The sequence below is a fragment of the Pholcus phalangioides genome, unplaced genomic scaffold, assembly GCF_987345545.1.
Source record: "Pholcus phalangioides strain wild (caught in Gottingen) unplaced genomic scaffold, Ppha-v1.0 ptg000042l_1, whole genome shotgun sequence".
In the NCBI taxonomy this organism is placed as follows: domain Eukaryota; kingdom Metazoa; phylum Arthropoda; class Arachnida; order Araneae; family Pholcidae; genus Pholcus; species Pholcus phalangioides.
This window is the reverse complement of record NW_028301628.1, coordinates 32,904,972-32,927,256: the sequence shown is the minus strand read 5'-3', so window position 1 is coordinate 32,927,256 and position 22,285 is coordinate 32,904,972. Positions and strand designations below refer to the sequence as shown.

The 22,285-nt window shown below is 34.5% G+C and overlaps 1 protein-coding gene across 1 annotated transcript in view; it reads right to left on the bottom strand.

The window, feature by feature from the left end:
• Positions 1–1,574: 1,574 nt before the first annotated feature.
• rg (A kinase anchor protein rugose) overlaps positions 1,575–22,285 on the bottom strand; it is a 152,755-nt gene continuing 132,044 nt past the window's right edge. Inside the window, exons 44-54 of the mRNA XM_089255286.1 lie at positions 20,915–20,987; positions 19,509–19,603; positions 19,229–19,318; positions 17,769–17,946; positions 16,278–16,358; positions 15,095–15,250; positions 9,101–9,277; positions 8,263–8,361; positions 7,824–8,020; positions 5,556–5,707; positions 1,575–4,524 (exon numbers count right to left, since the gene is read on the bottom strand). Coding sequence (XP_089111412.1) covers positions 4,434–4,524; positions 5,556–5,707; positions 7,824–8,020; positions 8,263–8,361; positions 9,101–9,277; positions 15,095–15,250; positions 16,278–16,358; positions 17,769–17,946; positions 19,229–19,318; positions 19,509–19,603; positions 20,915–20,987 — 1,389 coding nt within the window. The 3' untranslated portion in view covers positions 1,575–4,433. The remainder of the gene's footprint in view (positions 4,525–5,555; positions 5,708–7,823; positions 8,021–8,262; positions 8,362–9,100; positions 9,278–15,094; positions 15,251–16,277; positions 16,359–17,768; positions 17,947–19,228; positions 19,319–19,508; positions 19,604–20,914; positions 20,988–22,285) is intronic.

Genomic DNA, 22,285 nt, shown 5'->3' with positions numbered 1-22,285 from the left:
TTGCGAGAAAATTCTCTCAAAGTCAAACGTAACACTCAAAATCTCGCTCTCTATTCTGTACCAATTCTTTTACACTCAGGAGGTGTGGATGGGGAATAGAGAAACACAGATATGATTGGCACGTACACCAAAGCGAATGGAAATGATGTGACCGTTTCTTAATCTCTTGAAAATATTCTACCATATTTCAATGTTTTTAATCTACCATCCTTATAAATCTTAATTCCATAGCAACCATCTATAGCAGTGTTTCCCAAAGTGGGCAATAGAATGGTCCAGAGCGGCAACAGAAGCTATGGACTTTAAGACTTTACATAAGACTCTAAGACTTTACATAGAATCCTATGAGTTCAATTGAGTTGGGGGTTTCATCTAGAAAGAAATAATTCTGGAGTTCTGAATATTATCTAGAAAGAAATAAACTATAAAATTCTTTCATACATTCTGAATTTCTTGCGTCTGTAATTGTTTTTTTTTTAATAAATTCTAAATTTTCGTCAATTCTGGAATTCTGAAAAACATTTTCATCAATTCTAATTATTTTTCTTTTAATCTTAATTTTCATGGACGCTGGAATTATTTCTTGAATTTACTCTGAATTTTCATGTTCTGAATATTTTTGATTTCCCCTCTTTTCAAAGGAGAAAAAAATTGAGGCAAAGGGGCCACTATTATTTTTTCACAAGACCCCGTATCTGGTAAGGGTAGCTTTGTTTGTAGAAACTGAATAGAATTTTCAAAAATCAGACCATTGGAAATAGCTATGTGTGACACTTCTACTATTGGAAGTTTTCAATGATATGACCATTTTTACTGATTGAAAAGTACCAAATGTTTTTAGAACTAACAAAGGGCAAACTTTTCACAAGTCTTTCTTCATATCACATAAACACACCTTTATGATTGCATGTATGCTCCATTGCACAAAAACTATGATCATTATGCTTATGATAATGGGGGAAGGGAAGAATACTTATCAAAAGAACACTAAAAATTTAAAATATAAATTTAAAGAGATTTTATCTTACGAAATAAAGAGATCACATATAATTATGGGGACAGTACACTTGAACTGAACAGGGCACAACACATACACGAACTCTAAAAAATTAGCTATAAAGAATACAAGACTTGAACCGCCTCTCACACACGGTGCTGACTGCTTCTGGGCTTGACAATTTTGTTCTTGGTTTCAACATACACATTTTTTTTCCTTCTAATACATACTAAAGCTACACTATTTCAAGTCTACGAAACATCTCTTGATCTCCTCTCTGGTTTTTTGTCGAGTTTAAAACAAACATCTCATAAACAGCAAAATTTTAATAAGAAGCATGTGTTTAAATAAGCATCATTGGTGAGAGAATGGGAAATAAAAGAATTATATGAATTGAAACAAATGTAACTGAAAGCATTCATTATGAGGAAAAATAAAATTTCAAATTATACTATTCTATACCACATATTTCTTGACACATAAACAGAGTCACAGCCAAAAAAACCACACCTCATTAGAAAAGTTATCAACTTCAGCATCTGTCAATTAACAAATTCAATCTTAAAAAAAAAATTAATAAAATTAAATTCTGAATATCAGGGAAATTTTAATTTGAACATGCATGTGCAAATGTCATCTCAGTTTTTCATGGCCGGCATTAGATGGCAGAATCACGAAACATCAGGGTTATTAGATCCATGGTGGCAAAATTACTTTATGTTCCACCTGCAACTATAGCGTGGCATTTTCACAGGTGTTGTATGAGGGTCTCTACAGCTCCTCTTATGACTCTTCTCACTTGCTATGGAATCCCCTCATGCAACACCTCTAAAGATTTCTGCCCTAATCGCAAACAAAATATTAGTGATATTCCTAAACCATGGCTAAAACTCCCCTTCTCTACGTACATAGATTCCAGCATGCACAGGAGCATTCTACCTTTGCGTGGCATGCATACAGCTTAGGAGCGGTGATCATGACCCAATAGTCCAGAAGAAAAGCCTGTAACCATATGGAAATTTCACCTACATTTTGAATTTCATTCTTACAAAGGATCAAGAAGAAAATAAGTTTTGTTTCCATTGACTTATGTATGCAGGTAGTCAGGGCTGAAGGTAAAAAAAAATTACTAGCTTATACTGAAAGAATAACACGTGCTTAGTTATGAAAGTACTGGGCTATCAGTAGGGGGATTGCCCTAAGTTTTTCCATGTGAGTAAATGGCAAATACCAAGGTAGAGCATGTGCATTGTCAACAGCTGCTTTGAGGTGTTTTTCTCTGATAGTCAGCATGTAAATGCCACAGTTCAGTGCATGCTTAGGCTAGCTGAATTTAAATCAGTGACACATATTCAATGCCGTGTATAAACTGAGTAGAATGCGGAGCCTCCCACATCTGTATCAGGTCTGAAGGTAAAAAAAATTACTAGCTTATACTGAAAGAATAACACGTGCTTAGTTATGAAAGTACTGGGCTATCAGTAGGGGGATTGCCCTAAGTTTTTCCATGTGAGTAAATGGCAAATACCAAGGTAGAGCATGTGCATTGTCAACAGCTGCTTTGAGGTGTTTTTCTCTGCCAGTCAGCATGTAAATGCCACAGTTCAGTGCATGCTTAGGCTAGCTGAATTTAAATCAGTGACACATATTCAATGCCGTGTATAAACTGAATAGAATGCGGAGCCTCCCACATCTGTATCAACAGCACATCTCTGCAGTAGTTGATTTAAAAGCACTTCATACGTTACTAAACACTCTGTGAGAAATCTGCTACAAATTAGACATCTACTCTGCCACTAATGGTGCTTACATTGAACTTTATCAATTTGCAAAGAGAAACTTGAGAAGTTGCCCTCTTCAATGAAACTTAGATTTATAAGCAATTAATGTGTGGTTCTCTAACAATAAACCATTACTTTTGGATACTTTTAGCCTGGACACCCACTACAATCACATACTAAAGAAATCAACAGATGCACAGACAAAACTTCAAATTACCCAATAGTGATATTTTCTAATACACTATGTCCCAAATAACATTGCTCAGGGTAAAATGTTTTATGTAACCAAAATAAATCCCTCAATAATATTGTCTTATAATAACGTATTATTAAAGGAAAATTTCTTTTTAAGGTTTCTTTTTAAGTGTTTTCCATTGAGAGAACCAACCAGCAATACCGTCAAATTGACAAATTGCAATATGCATGAAATTTATCATGCTTCGAGGGCAAACTCTTAACCAGATGTTTCTTCCTATTGCTCAGCCGCAAAAAAAAAAAAGAAAAAAAGAAAAAAATTGATGGAGAACACTGAATACATGACATAAATAACAAAGAAAAAAATCATTATAGTTTAGATCTGACATAACTGCTAATCCAATCAGTAAAAACCGGTTTGAAAACCACAATTTACACAAATTCATCTTGATTCTTTTTGGTGCAAACACATGGTTATATAGAGGGGGGAGAAACAAAGCTTATTAAAAATCAACAAAATAAGGGAAACAATCGTATCATTGCACATAGAAGGGTGGTCATTACTATTTTCAAAGTAACACAAACACATAATAGAAAGGGAGGGGGCAAACTCACCAACAACAAAGATTTTACTACTAAACTACTTTTTTACAAATATACCATTATGAAAAACTTTTTCCATTGACTGAAGACTAAAAAAAAAAAAATACTCGTGACTAAATTTCATGTTTGATTCTAAGTTAAATACACTATATGGACACTACAAAAAAAAAAACAAGTTTTGATCGACCGTTACCTCATATAATGATTGTGAAAAAAACCGTCCTTTATTTTTCTTCTTATTTAAATTTGTGAGATAATCCAGTGTAATGTATCATTGGCAATAATGGATCAATTTTTTTTTCCACTTGTAACATTCACCAGTTTGTGGGTGTTCTTCATTACTAGACGGATATATTTCAAATATAATCAACATTTACAATTTATAATACAATTGGAGGGTATATGCTATGGACGTGGTTCTTTGTATTTTTTTTTTTTTCCTCTCAAGTGTAATGCGAGTGTTCTTCACAAAGCTACAAATCCTATATATAGCTAACAATAACAACTACAACGGCTACAAGATTAATTTTCTCTGGGGGAAAAAAAGGGGTGGAGCTTGACCTTTTTTTTTTGCTCATGCACATATACACACATACATACATACACACACACAACTAACAAGCAAAGGATAAAATTTAATTAACAAACATCTAAAGCACAAAATATAGTAACAAGTAATTTTCTTTTCCGATGCAATATTAGTTTATACAGACTTTTTTTTCCGCATAACAAAAGCTATCAACCAGCATGACAACTTTTTTTTTTCTTTTTACGTAACTGTTCTAATGCACCTTATATTGTGAGCAGCATAGGGATTTTTCTCTCCCAATTAAATCGTGGGCTTTGAACAGCTAATATCAATAACGCTGTTGGAATTCATGATGCCACCTATTGAAATCAATGTAGAACACAGTGATTGAGCCATTAGCAAGACCTGCCAGAAGAAACCTACAAGAGAACAACAAAACAGATATCACTTCACTGACCTCATTGGAATTTCTTAGATTAAAAAAAAACTGTATATTTAATATGGAAACGTACTCTCAAAAACATGCACTAACACAGAAACATAAAATTGATCAAACTAAAAGCATGTTTGATGAAACACGAAAAAATTTGTTGCTTAGATTAGTGTGAAAATTCAGCACGGTCACACCACCCTATTATCAGATGGATTCCACAATACCCATTTACAAAGCACTACATTGCCCACTGCTTGAATCATCAGGTCATAGAAAGTCGCAAGCATTGCAAGAAATTTAACAAGGAACCAGATCAAATTAAATCTGACACCTTGAGCTGCATGAGATCATGGAGAAAAAAATAGTTTAAGGCGGGCATTACACTATAAAAGTCTGATAAAACATCTTTTCCGAAACTTGAAAAAAAATTCAACAATTTGTTATTGGTTATAATTAGTTAACATTTGCTTAAATGTATTTGATACACTTATTGGTTGCATTTTGAAGTTTTAAAAGAGAAAATTTTCTAAAACTTTTATAGAGTAATCCAGGACTAAATCAGTGTTTCCCAAATTTTTTGATGACATGGCTCCCCTGTAAAGAAGTTTAATACACTGCAGACCCCTGTGATACAGATCAACACTCCACCAACCCTTCGTAGCATCAGATGGTCAATTTAGATGTCTCCTGGCATGAAATCCAAACTGCATTGTTTTTTTTATAATTAGCATATCATGAAAAATTTAATAAACTATGATTTTACAGTACAAAATGTACCACTCGTACAATGGCAGTGAATGAAAATGATTCCGTGGACCCCTTACAAAGTTTTCACAGACCCAGGGAGGGCTCTGCAGACCACAGGTTAAAAAACACTAGTTTAAATGTTTCAATCAAAATTTATTCTTATTTATTGCTATCAATGAAAAACATTATCAAGTGAAGATTTCGGGTATACACCTACACCTCATTCAGACAGGGATATGTGGATTAACAAAAGAAAAATAGATAACTTACTTCTGATCATGAGACAAAGCCAATGAGCGAACACCACTGTCACAAGCTGAATATGCATACAACAATGACAAATTAAATGTTCTCCAAACTTCGACGATCCCTTTATCACTTCCAGTCACCATATATTCACCATCTCTACTCATCGTGAGACACTACAATGCAAAAATACAAAAAAAACATTGTTTTTTTTTTCAATATAAATCACAATATATATGTGCTCCCATACATATCAGTTTTTTCCAGTTAGGTCCTATACAATTATTTTGTGTGCTCCTGGTAAAAAAGATATAGGAATAGTAATGATTAATATTTTGTAATAGCAAAATGGTTATTTGTATGGTTTTATGGTAAATGAACAAAGACATGGGAAAATAGTGATTTTTTCATTTACATAACTCGTTTTGGAATGTACTGCTCAGTTACGAGTCAAAGAAAACTTCTGATTTATTTACTTTTTTTTTAAAGTGAGCCTGAACAGGTTGTTGTTTTTAATGCTCAAAATATGATCAACAATGAGAACAAAGAAATACAGACCTGCCAAACTTCAGAAGGTAAAACCCTGTAACTTTCTTATGAAAATCCTATTTACTTTAAAATCGGCCAATACTTTTGCATGATAATTTTTGTTTTGTTTTTTTAGACATAAGAACTAACATAATAAATACAAAATAAGATAACCATATTACCCATATTTTACGCGGAATTTCACGTATTCTATGTCATTTACTGTCTGACTATTCTAAATGAATCCAATTTTTTTACTGATGCTTCCTCGAATGACACTTACTGGACATGTTTTCCCCCCCCCCCCAGCATAAACGTTATGCTGAATTATTTTTTTGTGTGAAATCATTCTAATTAACAGATCTATAGGAGCCCTCAATTTCCTCCCATCAGCATTAAGAAATTTTGATCACAACTAGTGATGCCCCATATTTTCTGGTACATAGATCCTGATTTTCTCCATAATTTTTGCCATGAAATATGGCCGGCATAGTAATGTCTACTAAATTGTCTACCAGCTGTTTTGTGATTAAGCACGTATTAAAAGAAAGAACACTTTCAACATAAACAGCTCATTTTTTTTTGTTTTGTTCATAGATTTGGACAACTTCGACCACCATTCATACCGGGTACTGTTCAGGTGATGCAATGTCACAAGAGCTTTTTCACAGGCCCGTCATTTAGGGGGCGGGGCAAGGTGGGGGCCATTCTCTCCCCCCCCCCCCCGGCTTTTGAAAATACACTAATAATGGTATATATATATACATACATTGAGTACATGTGCTTTGCCCTCCCCTGGAAAAAGTTGAAATGACGGCCCTGCTTTTTCATGTAAATGGGGGATGGGGCAGTCCCTTTCTGAAGAAAAGAAACAATGGCAGTGGAAAACAGCGAACTTAACCCCTTTCTCTTTTTTTAAAGTTTCTATTTTTTTCATGTTGATGACAATAATTGAAACCCAGCAGTATGAATTAACAGCCGCTGTGGTGTTCGAGTGGTCATAATGACGGACTCGCATCGCGAGGATCCGGGTTCGAACCCCACCGTCGCCATAGTGGTGGTCGGCTGAAGTTGGTTTCCTGTGGTTCCCAACTTCGAGGCGCAAATGCGAGCCGATCTCCCCATTAAAAAGTCTTGCCACAGAGAGCAACAGGCCTACAACGATTAATTATTCAATCATTACACTTCACTCGTATTTAGAAGAACTGGTGGCAGATGGCAACACTACACATAACAAGCATTACACAGAAACAAACTTTACCTCAGGTTTCACTACACGTACACACACATTCCCGCATGTACCAATTCGTTAGAAGTTCTGCAGAGGAATATGAACGAGGTACATGTGTGGTTTAGTAGTAGTAGTATGAATTAACAATATGAAAGCCCTGTAAATGTTGCAAAATCCCCCATTACCGGGCTAAATCCAGAAAGTTGGCAGGTCTAAAAATATCATCTAAAGACAAGGTTCAAGGATGAATGCATTTTTCCTCAACTAATTTTTGAGCAACATGAATTGAAAAAAATCCAAGTTGGTCTTTATTTTACTTAAACTGTCTACTTGATAGCCCCATCCCATATTTTTGAAATCATGAAGGCCAAATAAGACACAAAATGTTCTGCCACCTGACCTAAATTATTCTCCCAAATACTTTAAAAAATATAGTTTCAATTTGAAAGAAATTAATGAAAGGTAATAGTAATTAACTACTATTACCTAATACTATTTAAAGGTAATAGTAGTAATTAATCAACAGCTGTCACCTGAATATGATGATGATGTGAATCATGACGTAAACGTCTTCCATTAATAGTGAAACAACAGATGTTGCTGGTGTCATAACAGACAACGATCAATCCTTCCCTGCATAACGTGCAGAGCTCTGGAGAACGAAACTCTTCTGGCGCTTCCAAAGAACGTAACAGGTCTCCATTTGTAGTATGAACCAAAACAGGTCCATCTAAATTATCAAAACATGACAACATTATCAAATCATACCAATTCATTTCCTTTTCTTTCTTTTCAATCACAAAAACATTGCTAAAAGAGTTGAGGGTAATTCACTTGCAAGATCTTTTAAATAATTGTGTTGAACATATAAACATTTAAATCTAAAATTGAAAAAAAAACAAAAAACAAATTGGCAAAGCAACAAAGACATTTCAAACACTGCAACACAAACAAAATATTTTCCATACTTACTCCTGGAACCACTGACAACTAGGCCAAGCTCAGCGGAAACTACAATACAGGTCACTTCAGTTTCATGGCCAGTCAAAGTGGCTCTTGGAGTTGGTAGATCTGAAAATTATATTATTCATAGTTATTCACAATATTTTGTTATCATTTCAAACTCTAACTTAGCTAGCTGAACGGAGAGAGAGAGAGAAAAAAGTAGATACATATATACTTCAGTAATAAGTCAAACCTAACCCCCACTAAGATTGCCAAAACCACAATGCAGATATAACTCAAAGTTCTTATCCGCAAAAACTGACCCATATACAAGTCTAACCCTCCCAAATTTCGGAACTAATTTTTGAATAAAAAACTCTGCTTATACACAAGTATAGACAGTAAAGGCTGTACCTCATCCAAGACAATCACAAGACACATAGAAGATGTAGCATACAAAATTGATACACTTTATATAAAATGGAACACCATGCATCTGTTTTGAGGCTAATTTAGCCCTATTTTTAAGTGGAAGCATTTTCTTCTTCTTCCTTGAGTTTGAGAACATTGTGTCTGTTATAGTGCAGACCGATTGCTGGAATGATGGCACGTGGTCAGATTGAGAAACATTATATCTCATTCCAGCAAGCAGTCTGTGTGAGCTATAACAGACCATTTTCTTCTCTCAAAAATTCACTAAAATTTGCCTCAAAACAGGTGTGTATGGTTTTCCACTCTATGTATTTTGAATGCATCAATTGTATCTGCTTAAAGGGCATTTTATTTTATACAAGATACATAATGCAATTTTATTCGTATATTTTAACAGAAGATACAATACAAAATTATGATGCATTCTTCATACCTGGACAATTCAGAAGGTCTCCAGCAATGCATTGCGTACGAGCATTCCAGTGCCACAGAAGCACAGTGCAATCTTCTGATCCTGAGGCAATATAACAATCAGAAGTAATGTTGCATTCAGAACGCGCTAGACACGTGACAACACCAAAGTGGCCATAGACTATTTGCACAATTTTTGCTGAAAGATAAAAGCAAAAATAATCTTTTGATTTCTCAAGAAAATTATTTTTACACACTTGTATCTACTAAAAGTTATTAAAATTTTTTAATAAAAGATTTCTCTCTCAGAAGAAAAAAAAATAGGACACTTGAAAACATTAGATAAGATCACAAAATAATCGCAATATAAAAAAAACAGTCTAAATGTAGCAATCTCGTGTGTCAGTTAAAGAAAATAAAAATAAATAAATTTAAAATAAAGCAAATAACTTAAAAATAGATAAAATAAATAATTTAAAAACAGATAAGATAAATAATTAATTAGCATATAATTACTAAATACTGTATTTAGGTTTTTACAGCATCTGTATAAAATTCCAACCTACATTGCTTTTCTTAATGATGAGAATGTTATAAAATAACAACATTTTCATCATTTTTAACTTCCTCAAAAATTTTCAATTAGGGTGTCAATATCTGTCATGTCAGATTCAGTTTGTACATTATCATATCTATTTTTACGTAATCCACAGCATCAGACCATGAACAAATTTTGTGGGGGAAAGAGAACGCAACATGATTTTTATTTATTTTATTTATAACACAATCCAGTAGGCAGATGCACTTACACTGGTAAGATTCAAACAGGAAACATAAAAAAACATAAATCAAATGGAAAAACACTTCATATAAGGAGAAAAGTTAAAATCGTCAAAGGAAGAGACGAATCCAGCATAGGGGGCAGAAATGAGGTCCCGAGGCAGATTGTTCCACAGTCTAGCCGAGTGGCATCTGAAGCCATAGAAGTAGTGGTCGCCTCTGGCCACTGGAATTTTCAGTTGAAGACTGTGTCTACGGAGGTTAGGTCGTCTGTCCAAGACTTTGAAAAAAGGATTATCGGAAGGTAAATATACCATATTTGTACCAGTTTATAGCACATAATTAGGTCAGATCGAGCCCTCCTCCACTCCAAGGAGTGAAGGCCAAGTATCTCGAGTCTTTCTTGGTATGATCTTCCACCCATCAAATATCAAATACCTGGAAGTCGTTTGGTAAAAGCTTTTTGGGGACTCTCGATGAGTAATATGTCTTTAAGTTTGTATGGACACCACACCTGCGAGCAGTATTCAAGAATCGGTCGGACATATGTGTAAAAAGCGAAAGACAGGATATGCATATCGCACTTGCTGCATGCCGTACGTATCATATATGCAACTCTATTCGCCCTGCATACCATATTACGATAATGATCAGTGAAGTCAAGAGATCCGGATAACGAAACACCTAGATCAGAGCATATGGTCAAGTGTTGTAAAACTTCAGGACCCATCTGATAACAGACAGGGTCGGTGGGTCTGCCTAGATGCATAGAGCCACTCTTGACGGTAGAAATAGGAAGATTGTTCTGGCTGCTCCAATGGAAGAGACGAAAGCAGGCAGTCTCGAGGCCCATTGTGTTGTCCGTCGTTGAGAATAGCTTTATATCATCTGCAAACTGTAGAATGGGTATGGGAGAGATGACTTAAGCTACGTCATTAGTGAACAAGGTGAATAGAATAGGACCCAATACAGAACCTTGGATGACGCCGCTTGGTACGGGGTGACTTGCTGACACAGCCCCAACAACTCGAACACAATGGACTCTGTCTGACAGTAGGGCATGGATCGTCCCGACTATTTTGCCAGGAACACCCATATCGGTTAACTTTCTTAAAAGAATTGATCTGTCGACTTTATCAAATGGCTTATTAAAAAATCCACATAGATTATATCAGCATTGTGACCTTCATATCTAGACCAACTGTTGTGGGCGACTAGATGCTGAACAGGTAACGAGCGGCCCGGTATGAAATCATATTGTGTAGGAGGTATAAGACCCATCTCAATTGCATATGGAAGGAGGCGATTGGCAATACATCTTTCGAAAATTTTGCAGGTGATGTCAGTCAAGGAAATCGGGCGATAGTTGCATGGATCTGAGGCGGAACCCTTCTTTTTGTAGACCGGAATAATAATTGCGGAGTGCCAGGAATGAGGTATAATCTCATGGATGTAAAAGTAGGAAAATAGAAAACTGAGGAGTGGAGATATGACATCAGAGAGGAGTTTGAAGTAAATGCCTGGAACTCCATCGGTACCCGGGGATGCACTGGTGGAAAGAGAGGAAATAATGGACTGTATTGTATGGGTATGGAACATGTCATTAAAAAACGGATGGTCTTCCACAAGGTCACTGAAGGAATGGTCATAGCCCTGTCCAACAGGACTGTAGGAGTGAGAAAAGATGTCAATAAAGATATTAGCCTTATCAAGGTCTTCAGATATTGGTGAGTTGTTCAGAGACAGCACAGGGATACTCCTGGTCGCACAAAGTCTATGGCAGACATCTTTATAAAAAAAGTTGCAATCATGATTCGAACAAAGTTTTTGAAGATGCAAATGCTCTCTATACTGCACATAGTCTGAGTGTATATCCGTGATATATTTTTGTAATGATCTTTGGAAAGTTGAGAGGGAAAGTTCTTAAACTGGCGCCAGGCATATAGGTTTCTTTTGTTGCACATTCGTAAAACTCTATCTGATCTACAGGAGATACAAAGTGGAATATGATCTCGGGAGTGACGAAAGAGAGTAGGGAGGACATCCACAGCTGGAATGAGACCCGCCAGTGCCTGGTTGTAGACCTTGGTGACAACAGAAGATAGCAGAGAGTAGTTGGCCTTAAAGTAATTTAACGATAAATTGACTTGTACGTCTGAGGTAATAAGTAACGTGAAATGAAGTGGAAGGTGGGGCGGGTTGTCATTGTAGCAGAACGGGAGAGTGAAAACAAGTCTTGAACCAATGAGGGGGTCGTTGTGAAGAGGAGATCCAAAAAGTTGACTCCTCTTGTAGGAAAGTGGACCGGCTGAACAAGACCCAGTTCGGTAGAGTATTCTAGGAACCACGATGCCACACTAGATGAACACCTACCGGTCAGCCAGTCAATGCCATGCAGATTAAAATCTCCAAATAGAACCACCGGGAAGTGCACCGAACAGAGTTGGGAGAGCTCACTCCAAAAGATAGACCAATAGTCAGTAGAGCAAGACCTATTAGGAGGTACGTAGGCCGAAATCAATCTGCATCTATTATTTCAACACTTGATGTCCACTGACACAATCTCAAACTCATGGCTCATATGGGGCCTGGCCACCAGCTTCGGTTTGAGTTTGATGTTAATAAAAAGACACACACCACCACCTGAAGAAAAAGATCGATCGTGCTGAAATACCTCATATCCCGATAGGCCTATTAAAGATGTTGGAATGGACTGATTCAGCCAAGACTCGGCTATGCCCAAGATGTCAACGTCATGTGCACGGATGAAATAGTGTAGATTGGCCAGTTTATTCATTATACTTCTAGGATTCATTTTGCAACCCTCACCACTTTAAAATTTGGTGATTTCATAAAGGTGTTTCTGTATCCACGTAAAATTTGCCACCCTCTAAATTTTGCCATCAGGGCAGTTGCCGTTTTGCCTCTCTCAGATTAATTCCGGCCCTGCTCAGCCTTTCGATCATGGAATGCACCCAGCTTGCATGAAATTTTGTAAGTCTTGCGTATCATTTGGAAATTCTACCCTTACGCTAATTTCTCTCATGGAAAAGCCTGCTTTTTCAAAAAAATTTGTTACAATTTCAGAAAGTAACTGCTTTACTACACATAGCTTACCAAAACCACAGTATCAAGTACACAAACAGACTTTTGCTAATCTAAGGGTGGATGATGTAGAACTCACATTTGCAGTGGGGTATTTCAACATTCTGTATGATCCTTTGGTCTACTGGTCGCCAAACACTCAGTGTTTGTGTGAAATTTTCTGTTAAAGGGTATAATTTTCCTTTTCCATTTCACGTTAGTCCAGGTTTCTTAATGTGTATTTTGGCATTGAAATCACAAGATCACAATTTTTTTTCCCATTGAAGACACACACACAGATTTACTATTAATACAGATTCCGTTAAAGACAGGTTTTACTGCATATTGGAATGCCCAAGGAATATCAGATGTTGTAACTATGGAGATAGGTCGATCTCATTTTATATGATACAAATTATTTATGCTATAAATTGATTAAGTCTTCAATTTTTCAGTCGAATATTTATTTGATTCTATGTTAATAGTTTTTGTTTTAAGGAAAGTAAATTTGAACAATAAATTATTATTTTTTTAATAATTAAAATTTTTGCACGTTTCAATCTTGTAATTCTGATTTAAAATTGTATTAATTTATATTGTAAGACCAAGGTTCACTCTGATGCTTCCTTAGTCTACACATGTACACAGGATCTATCTTTTCAGGGGAGGGGGGGGGGCACACACTGGTTTATTGGAAGTTTGCAGGGGGAAGGACACACAGAATCTCTTGCAAAGAAATATTGTTTCTAACCTTCAAAAAGTTATTTTAAATACACAGAAATCGATAAAAACATCATACGAAGTTGTTGTTGTTTTCAATAAGATCTTGTACCCCATCATGTACGCCTCTTCATTAGAAAGTAGTAAGTAGAATTCCAACCTTCTGGTTGATTCTCAAAGTTTGGAGTCAAATGATTGGGGGGGGGGGGGGTGTCACTCTTTTTTTTTTTTTTCTTTTTTTTTGCTGGGCTTCAAATTTATTCATATCATGATATCAGGATAAGCGTTAAGGCTTCCACAACCCATTCACTAGGATATACAGCTTGATATCAGGATAAAACTATATTGGCTAATATCCCACATTCAATATTATTTTTCAGTAGCACAAAGATGTAGATCGATATTGTAAAATTTCAGTTTCGGATATCGAGCCAAAATATAGATTGATACGTAAAAAACATAGTTTGAAATACATAGATCTATACAGGGAATCTGACAAAGATTTATACCAGATTCACAATATAGACCTATGTCTTTCAAGATAGATCAATAGTATGTTGATGTATGAACCCATTTTATCAACTGGTCACTAAATCTCAATTGTAATTGAATCTATATTACTGAGTATGTTTTATACTAAGGATTAGAGGATTGATGAAATCAGTCAATGATGGAAAAGATGCAGTGAATTCTTTGAGAGAAAAATTGAATTTATTGAAATAAAAAAAAAGAATTTCAAGTACCTCTTTTTTTTCCTTTTTCTTTGAAAATTCTAAACAACGCAAACAATTATTTGCATTATTTATAATTTTTCAAAGATAAAAAAATGAAATAAGGCCAAAATAAAACTACATTAAACATCATTAGCACCATTAATTGTAAACTCACGTTATAATAGCAAATTATGAGTACTGCTATAATGGCACAGTAAGTTAAGGCATCAAGTCAGCAAGACAAGATCCTCAGGGTCCGGGTTCAAATCCTCACACTGGAAGACTGCATATTTTTTTCGAAATGGCCCTATGTATTGACCAAAAGTCAACGTATTTGCATATGGTCAGCTATGGTCATTTCTACATATATATATGCTAGATTCACAATATAGATATATGTCTCCTAAGATAGATCGTTATCAGATTCACAATATATATTTGTCTTTCAAGATAGATCTTTGTCATATTCACAAAATAGATCTATTTATCTCTGACTATGTCTTTTTTAAACCGTATCATCATATATTGTTCGTCAATATTGTGACCCAATATTGATGAATATTTGAAACTGAAATTTTAGGATATAGCTACACATCTTTGTGCTACTAAGATAACTAGCAGAGTATAAATTTTTTCTTACTTCTTCGTACAGAAAGCAGCAACTATTACATCAGAAATTTAAAAAAAGATATAAAATAGGCCCAAAGTAAAAAATTTACCTGATTCAGTTGAGAACACTCTGAAACTGTTATCCCAGAACCCACAAGCAATAAGGAATCGACTATCAACTGTTGTCACAAAGCAGCAGGAACGCATTTTGATTCTTTGGCTGAAGTTATCACCGAGATGTCTCTTATAAGGGGCAACATTCATGACTGAAAATAAATACTTATCAGCAAAATAATTCTCATAGAGAGGAAAAGAATATTTGTTCTAGAATTAATAATGTAATTAACTTTTTCTAAATTTAATTAACTTTTTCCAAATTGTTGAGATCAGGAGTTAAGGAAAATGGTGATTTCAGACTTTTAATGTGGAATGTAAACATAAAAAAAATCACTTTGTTTATATCGCAAGAGATAAAAAGTTACACATTTATAATTAAAAATGTGTTAGGCAGAGATTACACTATTGAGTTTAACACTTTAAAGTTTGATAAAACATCTTAAAAGTTCTTTTACCAGACTTGGAAAAAAAAAACCAATAAGCCTATTGGTTACTTTCATTTCATTTCATACCGTGCACAGCCCAGGCTCTATCGACCATTGTCAATTTTAGCCATTGCCTCGGATGAGGGGGCTGGGCAGTGTCTGGTGCTTTCTTATGCATATAAAATACATTACATGAATATAAACACATTATTTAAAAAAAAGTACATACAGATTTAAATATTTCTATCATTGGTTACATTCACTCAAATGTAACCAACATGCTTGTTGATTACATTTTTCAAGTTTTATAAAAGTACTTTTCTAAAGCTTTTATGCTGTAATGCTGGCCTTAAATCTTTGCTGCTTTCAAAGTTGTACTTCTATCTTTAATAAAACTCAAAAGTTTTAAAACATGGTTTCTTTTATTCCATCGCCCCCTTTATCAAATTGTTTTCTTCTTCTCATCACCCCCAAAATCAGAACAATCAATCCATAGAACCCTATACTAAACCCTGAGCTTACAGTCCACCTGGACCTTTCCATCCCCCCTCCAGGGGGTGATATTACCCACTTTGGGAAAAACTGTTTTAAAAGAAGAAAAACTAAACAAAATTGAGTTTACAACAGTCTGAAAAGGAATTAATAAACAAGCCAAGCCTTAAAACCAGTGAATTGTAATCTAAATACACAAATTTTTTTCATTCAATATATATTACAACATATGAAAATCAAAATTAAAAATATTTATTACCAAGTAAAGGATCCATAGCTAAAGGTAAATTTGAAGGAGATGTCTGAGGACTATCAGAGTAAGGGGACTGATGCAATGGACCTAAGTTGAACGAAGAAAAGACATTCCATTACAAAAATATTGATTTTGAAATATGGATAATGTATGCAGTTGAGAAAGAATCAAATATTTTAAGATTCAAAATAGAGGTTTAAAATTCTCAACACATTTGGATTGTTTACATTCAAAAAACATGAAATCAATATATTTTTTTTAGATTTTCTAATCTTCAAATAAGTATGTATAACTACAGACCTGTCAATTTTCAGAAGGTGAAAATCCTGTAATTTTAGGAAAATCCACTAATTTATCTAAAAATTCGGCAAACATGCTTTTGAACTTTTAAAATTTTTATGGGTTTAATAAGAATCAAAATAAGAAGTAATACATATGGTGACCATATTACCCAATACAGGGTTCCCAGCAAAATCAGTTTGATTTCCCTGACTAAAACTCTGGAAGAAAGAAATATCGTTCAAAATCTAAACCTTCCGAATTTTTTGTTTTTTTATTTTCATTTGTTTACGACTTTACAGAACTTTTCCTTGACTTTTATTAAATATTTGCATATTTCCCTGACTTTTAAAAAATATTTTACATTTTCCCCGATCATTTTTTAATTTACCTGATTCTCCCTGACTTTCCAGGTCGTTAGAAATCCTGTCATAAATTGCGCAGCCATATTTTTCGTTATCATTTGGCATCTGACTATTCTAAAAAAAAAATGCCCAGTTTTTCCAACTATGTTTGCATGAATCTCTCATATGCACCGGACGTTTTCATTATGTTAAAACATTTTTTCGTGAAATTATTCCAATCATTCCATTCCATAATAGAAGCTCTCAATTCCCCACCCATCAGCAATTTTCAGCGATAAATTTGGGAATTTTGCCTAAAACTGATGATTTCTCATATTTTCCGGAGTATATAGATCCAGATATATTTTCTATAATTTCCGCTATGAAACATAGAATGCATAGAGATACATTAAGAAAATACGGTGACTGAATCCTCTACCAGCCATTTTATGACCAAATATGTATAAAAAAATGCTTTCAGCATGGAGTCGCCATGTTTTTTTACATTCATAGCTTTGACCACCTTTCATATAGGCTAACGTGCCTAGAGTGTAGAAGGTAGCATACTACAAGAGCTTTTTAATGTAATGGGGATAGGTAGGGTCACTTTCTTAAAAAAAAAACCAAGCTTAATATTCATTTTCTCCATATTCTCAAGTTTTTACTATTATGTTGAAGGCAATAATTGAAAACCAGCAATATGAATGTATAACCTGGAAGCCAAGTGAAAGTCATGAAATCTGGCATTGCCAGGCTAAATTTAGAAAGTTGGCAGCTCTGCTAGATGAATTTTAATTTTCCCTTGCAAGGAAAGAGTAGCAGGAGCTCATACAGCAAAAAAAAAACAAGATAGAACAGGGAAATTCAAACTTACCAGTGAAGCATGGGTTCCATCGGTTCACAGCAAAGTTTTGGTTGCAAGACACAGTGACTACTGAAGGCAATGGTAACTGTGGATAAGTGTTTGCTGAAATATGGCACACTGGAGAATTTGACAGAAATTTCATAATCATGCACACTTCTTCAGTTATAGGAGAAAACATCATCGGGCTCTGTAAAAATATAGAAATAAGTTTCAACTGAAAAATAAACAAGGGGGGGGGGGACTAAAGCAAACTTCACAGAAAACCTAATTTTATATGTAATAATCTGATCTTTTAATAGTTTTTGTACATTTTTTATATTATTCAATGTGACTATGAATTAAATATTTATTCTCGATGTCGACCATTAATTTCGAAGAAAAAACAATTACAACTACAAAATTGAATTGCAAAAAATATATAAATTAAAATTGTACAAACATTTTTATAAGATTGATTTCAAAATTACGTAATACAGTAGGACCCTGATGTCTGAGCTAGTACAAACCGGACCCTACTCAAATAATTAAAACATCGGATAATTCAGAACTTATAGAATTTTGCCATAAAATGAAATAAACAGTCATAAATGGTGGAAAATATATTTACATAGAAGTTATTTTTAATTGTTGTATAGAGCAATTAAATGATCGAAAGAATATACTGCAGCATTAAGTTACATAAAATACTGTAACATATTTGCAGTTTACGTAATTTCGAAGATTACACAGGTGCTTTATGAAAGAGTAATGTCCTCTATCATTGCCAGCATTCTTAAATGCTTCAGGAAGTACTGTGGCACTTGTGAGGAAAAGGTTTTATAAGATGTTTCTCTAATCAAAGAGTGTTCTAAACTTATTTTTCTAATGAACCATCTTCTCAGAAAAAATAAATTTGTCTTCAACTGGCTAAGCTAACCCATATGATCTTATGTTGTACCTGTAACTTCTAACATCCCACTGATCCGTTCCATTGCCTCCTTCTCAAAGCGGAGATATTACCCAATTCGCAAAACACAGTGTCTAACCTCTACATTCCATGGAGCTCTTCCATATGCTTTGACATTCAGCAAATGGGTTTGTTGCGATGCTGGGCATTTAGCATGTTGCTTGTCTGCATCTAATTTTTATAATGAGTTCATGAAAAAAGCCTCGGATAACCCAAAATTCCAAATTTCAAAATTTAATTTAGGCTTGGATAATTGGGGTCCTACTGTATTTGTAGATAATTGCTGTTGCATCTTTTAACTCACAAAGGAACATTAGCACAAGAATATTTTTTTCACAGTAATCACTATTCATAAAAATTTATTAGATATCTGGAAAAAAAACTGAATAAAAGAACAATGAGTGGCGCTTAGCCAAAAAATGCTTATATAAGGGTCAAACCATAAGCAGAGAGAGAACAAACATAAAAAAATTGTAAGTAAGAGAGAAAAATATTGATATGAATATGAGTCTCGAGTACATACAATATGCATTGCAGAACTTCTAGGCGGATGAGGTTCCATCAGAAGCTGGGATGGAGTTTGCCCGAAATTTCTGATCTGATTTTCTATGGCCTGGAAAAAAGAATCATATTAATAAATATATATATTTGTAAATAAATGGAGCAACTATTATCTTCAATGTAATTGAAATTCATTGTGTAAACTTATTGAAAATTGATTATAAAACTCTTGTATTTTAGATAGCATAACTTTAGGCTGAGTGTTGCTGTACAGTTACAGTAAATAAATAAGCAATACTAACTTCCTTCATCACAGGATCTTTCATATTCTCCAGGTCAACACTTCCTTCATAAGTCAGGTAATAGAACACATTGGTAGCTCGAACTGCTTCAGGCCCTAGTGTAGGAAAAACAATGAAATTAAAACAACTGAAAAATTTAGGCATCTAGCATTAATGTCTAATATATATATATATATATATCAGCAATTCAATCTTATAAAATCACTCTTTTCTTTAGTAATTATCAATGAATGACAATTAATAACGTAAATCTTACTAGAATGCATAAAAGTTTTCCTCAGAGATCCAACAGTGAGCTACAAGCATATTATATATATATATATATATATTGAAAATTGTTTTGATGAATTCATCAATTCTAAAACTGAAATTTATTTGAAGGTATAAAAAAATTGAATAAGTAAGATTAAATTGATTTTACATGTATATTTCAAAATTAAATGATATGTGCATTTATTTCATAGACGGAGATAGACTAGAAAGTCAGGGGGGAGCACAATGATGATTTCTGGGGGGGGGGGGGGCATGATGATGATGATATCAGTTCATATATACCCATATACATTATATCAACTGGCTTTGCTTTCAATGGGAGGGGAGAGCAATGACACCCCCCCCCCCTCCGGCACATTTGGAAAAAATGTTGTATTTATTAGTCCAAACAATACACACGCAGGGCTGTCTTAACACATTAGCCCACCTGACTATCGATGATGATGAGATATGGTACTAGGATTTTTGACAGTACGTGAATTGGTACGTTGGTGTTTTCAGTTGAGTAGGAGCTCAGAATATTACTTTACCTGGGAGCCCATAAAGCTGTTGAGATGGCCCTGTACAAATATTTGTTCAGGGTTGTGTGACTTACGTTATCTTCTAAATCCACAAAAATACCCTCTCCTTCAATAAAGCTGTGAATGTTTTTGAAAGGGCGGCTGGTTCACATCCACATCAAAGTTGAAAAATTAAAAAAACCAACTTTAGTCAATTGTTAGAGAACCCCCAGCCCAGGACTGATAACTAGGATTTTTATGATTGGGGGGTGGGGAGAAGAGGAGCAAACATGGTTTTGCCCACGTCCCACTGTAAAATTCAATGACTTTATAACCTATAACTGTGTTTTTTTCCCTCCTAAAATTTTTTGTCTCTCAAAGTTTGCTACCTGAGGCAGTTGCATCTTCTCTCTAGTTTTCTACCCTGACTCAGTCAACTACCATAGGGAACAAATGTGGGCTTTCGCAATGCAAAGCCATCAAATTATTTCCACAATGATACAGCTGAAAATATATGTTGCAACTGCAGATGATACATTCTGTTCTGCTCTTGATTTCCGACAGTAGCTCCATAGTCCATTGAATCATTGAGTTATCAGATGTATGTAGCTATGATGTATGTCTTCAAATTACCTCTTTGTTTGTATCCAAAAATCAAATCAATCCACTGATGCAGCTGACAGGATACAAATTCTGATTCAAGTGCCTGAAATTAAATTAAAGAAGAAACAAATAAATACAAATACAATGCCACAACAGGCGAAATGTCCAATGAGGTAGCTGAGAAATATACCAATATACTCATATACCAATTCAGCATTTCTAATGGAAATCATAAACAAGTCATTCTTTGAAATGAGTTATCGTAGACTTAAGAGAGATTTATTTCTTCAAAATGCTTGAAACTTGCACCAAAAAATGGCGGGAAAAAAAACTTTAGTCACGGCAACCTAATATCCTGAAAGCTGTTAATTGTCCAATTACTTTGTTATAGCATTAAAATAAAATAAACTACAAAATTATTCAAAAACTGTAGATAAATGAATTGTTTTATTCACCAAAAAAAATATATAACTAAATGAAATTGAGAACTGTCATGAAAGTTTTTGCCCACCCTGTATATTCATAAATAAACGTGAACACTCACTATAAAGATTATCAGGGCTCCCACTCAAAAATTAAAAAAAGTAGGAAAACACAAGACTAAAAAGTAAGATGGGGGAGGGTAACCCCCTTAGACAACATAATCATAGCATAATGAAAAAAAATCTCTAAAAAAAATTTTTTTTTTTTTTTTCATAGCACAATTTCAGTATCCTGTAAGATTGACTCGAGCCAAAGCAAAATGACAAATGACTTGGTTACTAAACCAATTTTTGGCTAAAACAGTCTAGCAGCAACCACAGATAATTCTTTTGCTGTCTTTCCTCTTATATATTACTTTTTTTTGTAGTCTTCCAAAGTGCAGAGTTTGTCAACGCTCTTCAACAATGCACAGCAAATTTTGAAGGTGTACGTTTTTTAAGAATGACGCTCCTTCGAGACTACTTTCAAAAGCACAGTGCAAAATGTGTAAATTACAAGATCCGATGTAAATAAGGCAAGGAGACCCAGATAGTTTTACTGCGTTGTCCATCCTTTTTTAAAGGGATTTGTTTACATTTTACTGTTCAATGCCAGTGTAATCACTTTTGACAAATGAAGCACTTTCATTTCTAGCTCTTTGCTGAGCATTGCAAATATTGTTCATGCCTCTTCATGCCTTAAAAAACCAGACGACTACTGAATGCTATTGGGTAGCATTAGAATCACAGAACCTAGAATAGGCGTATGTATGTAACTGCTTTGTAATGCAAACATGTTATTTCACCTATTTGCACCATAATTTTGAATGATGAATGTTAGTTACTGTCCAAGACCATGAAGTAATAAATACAAAATTATTTTTCCCATCCAGACAGACGTTTTTAATGACTAGTATACTTGTTGAACCCTCAAACTAAG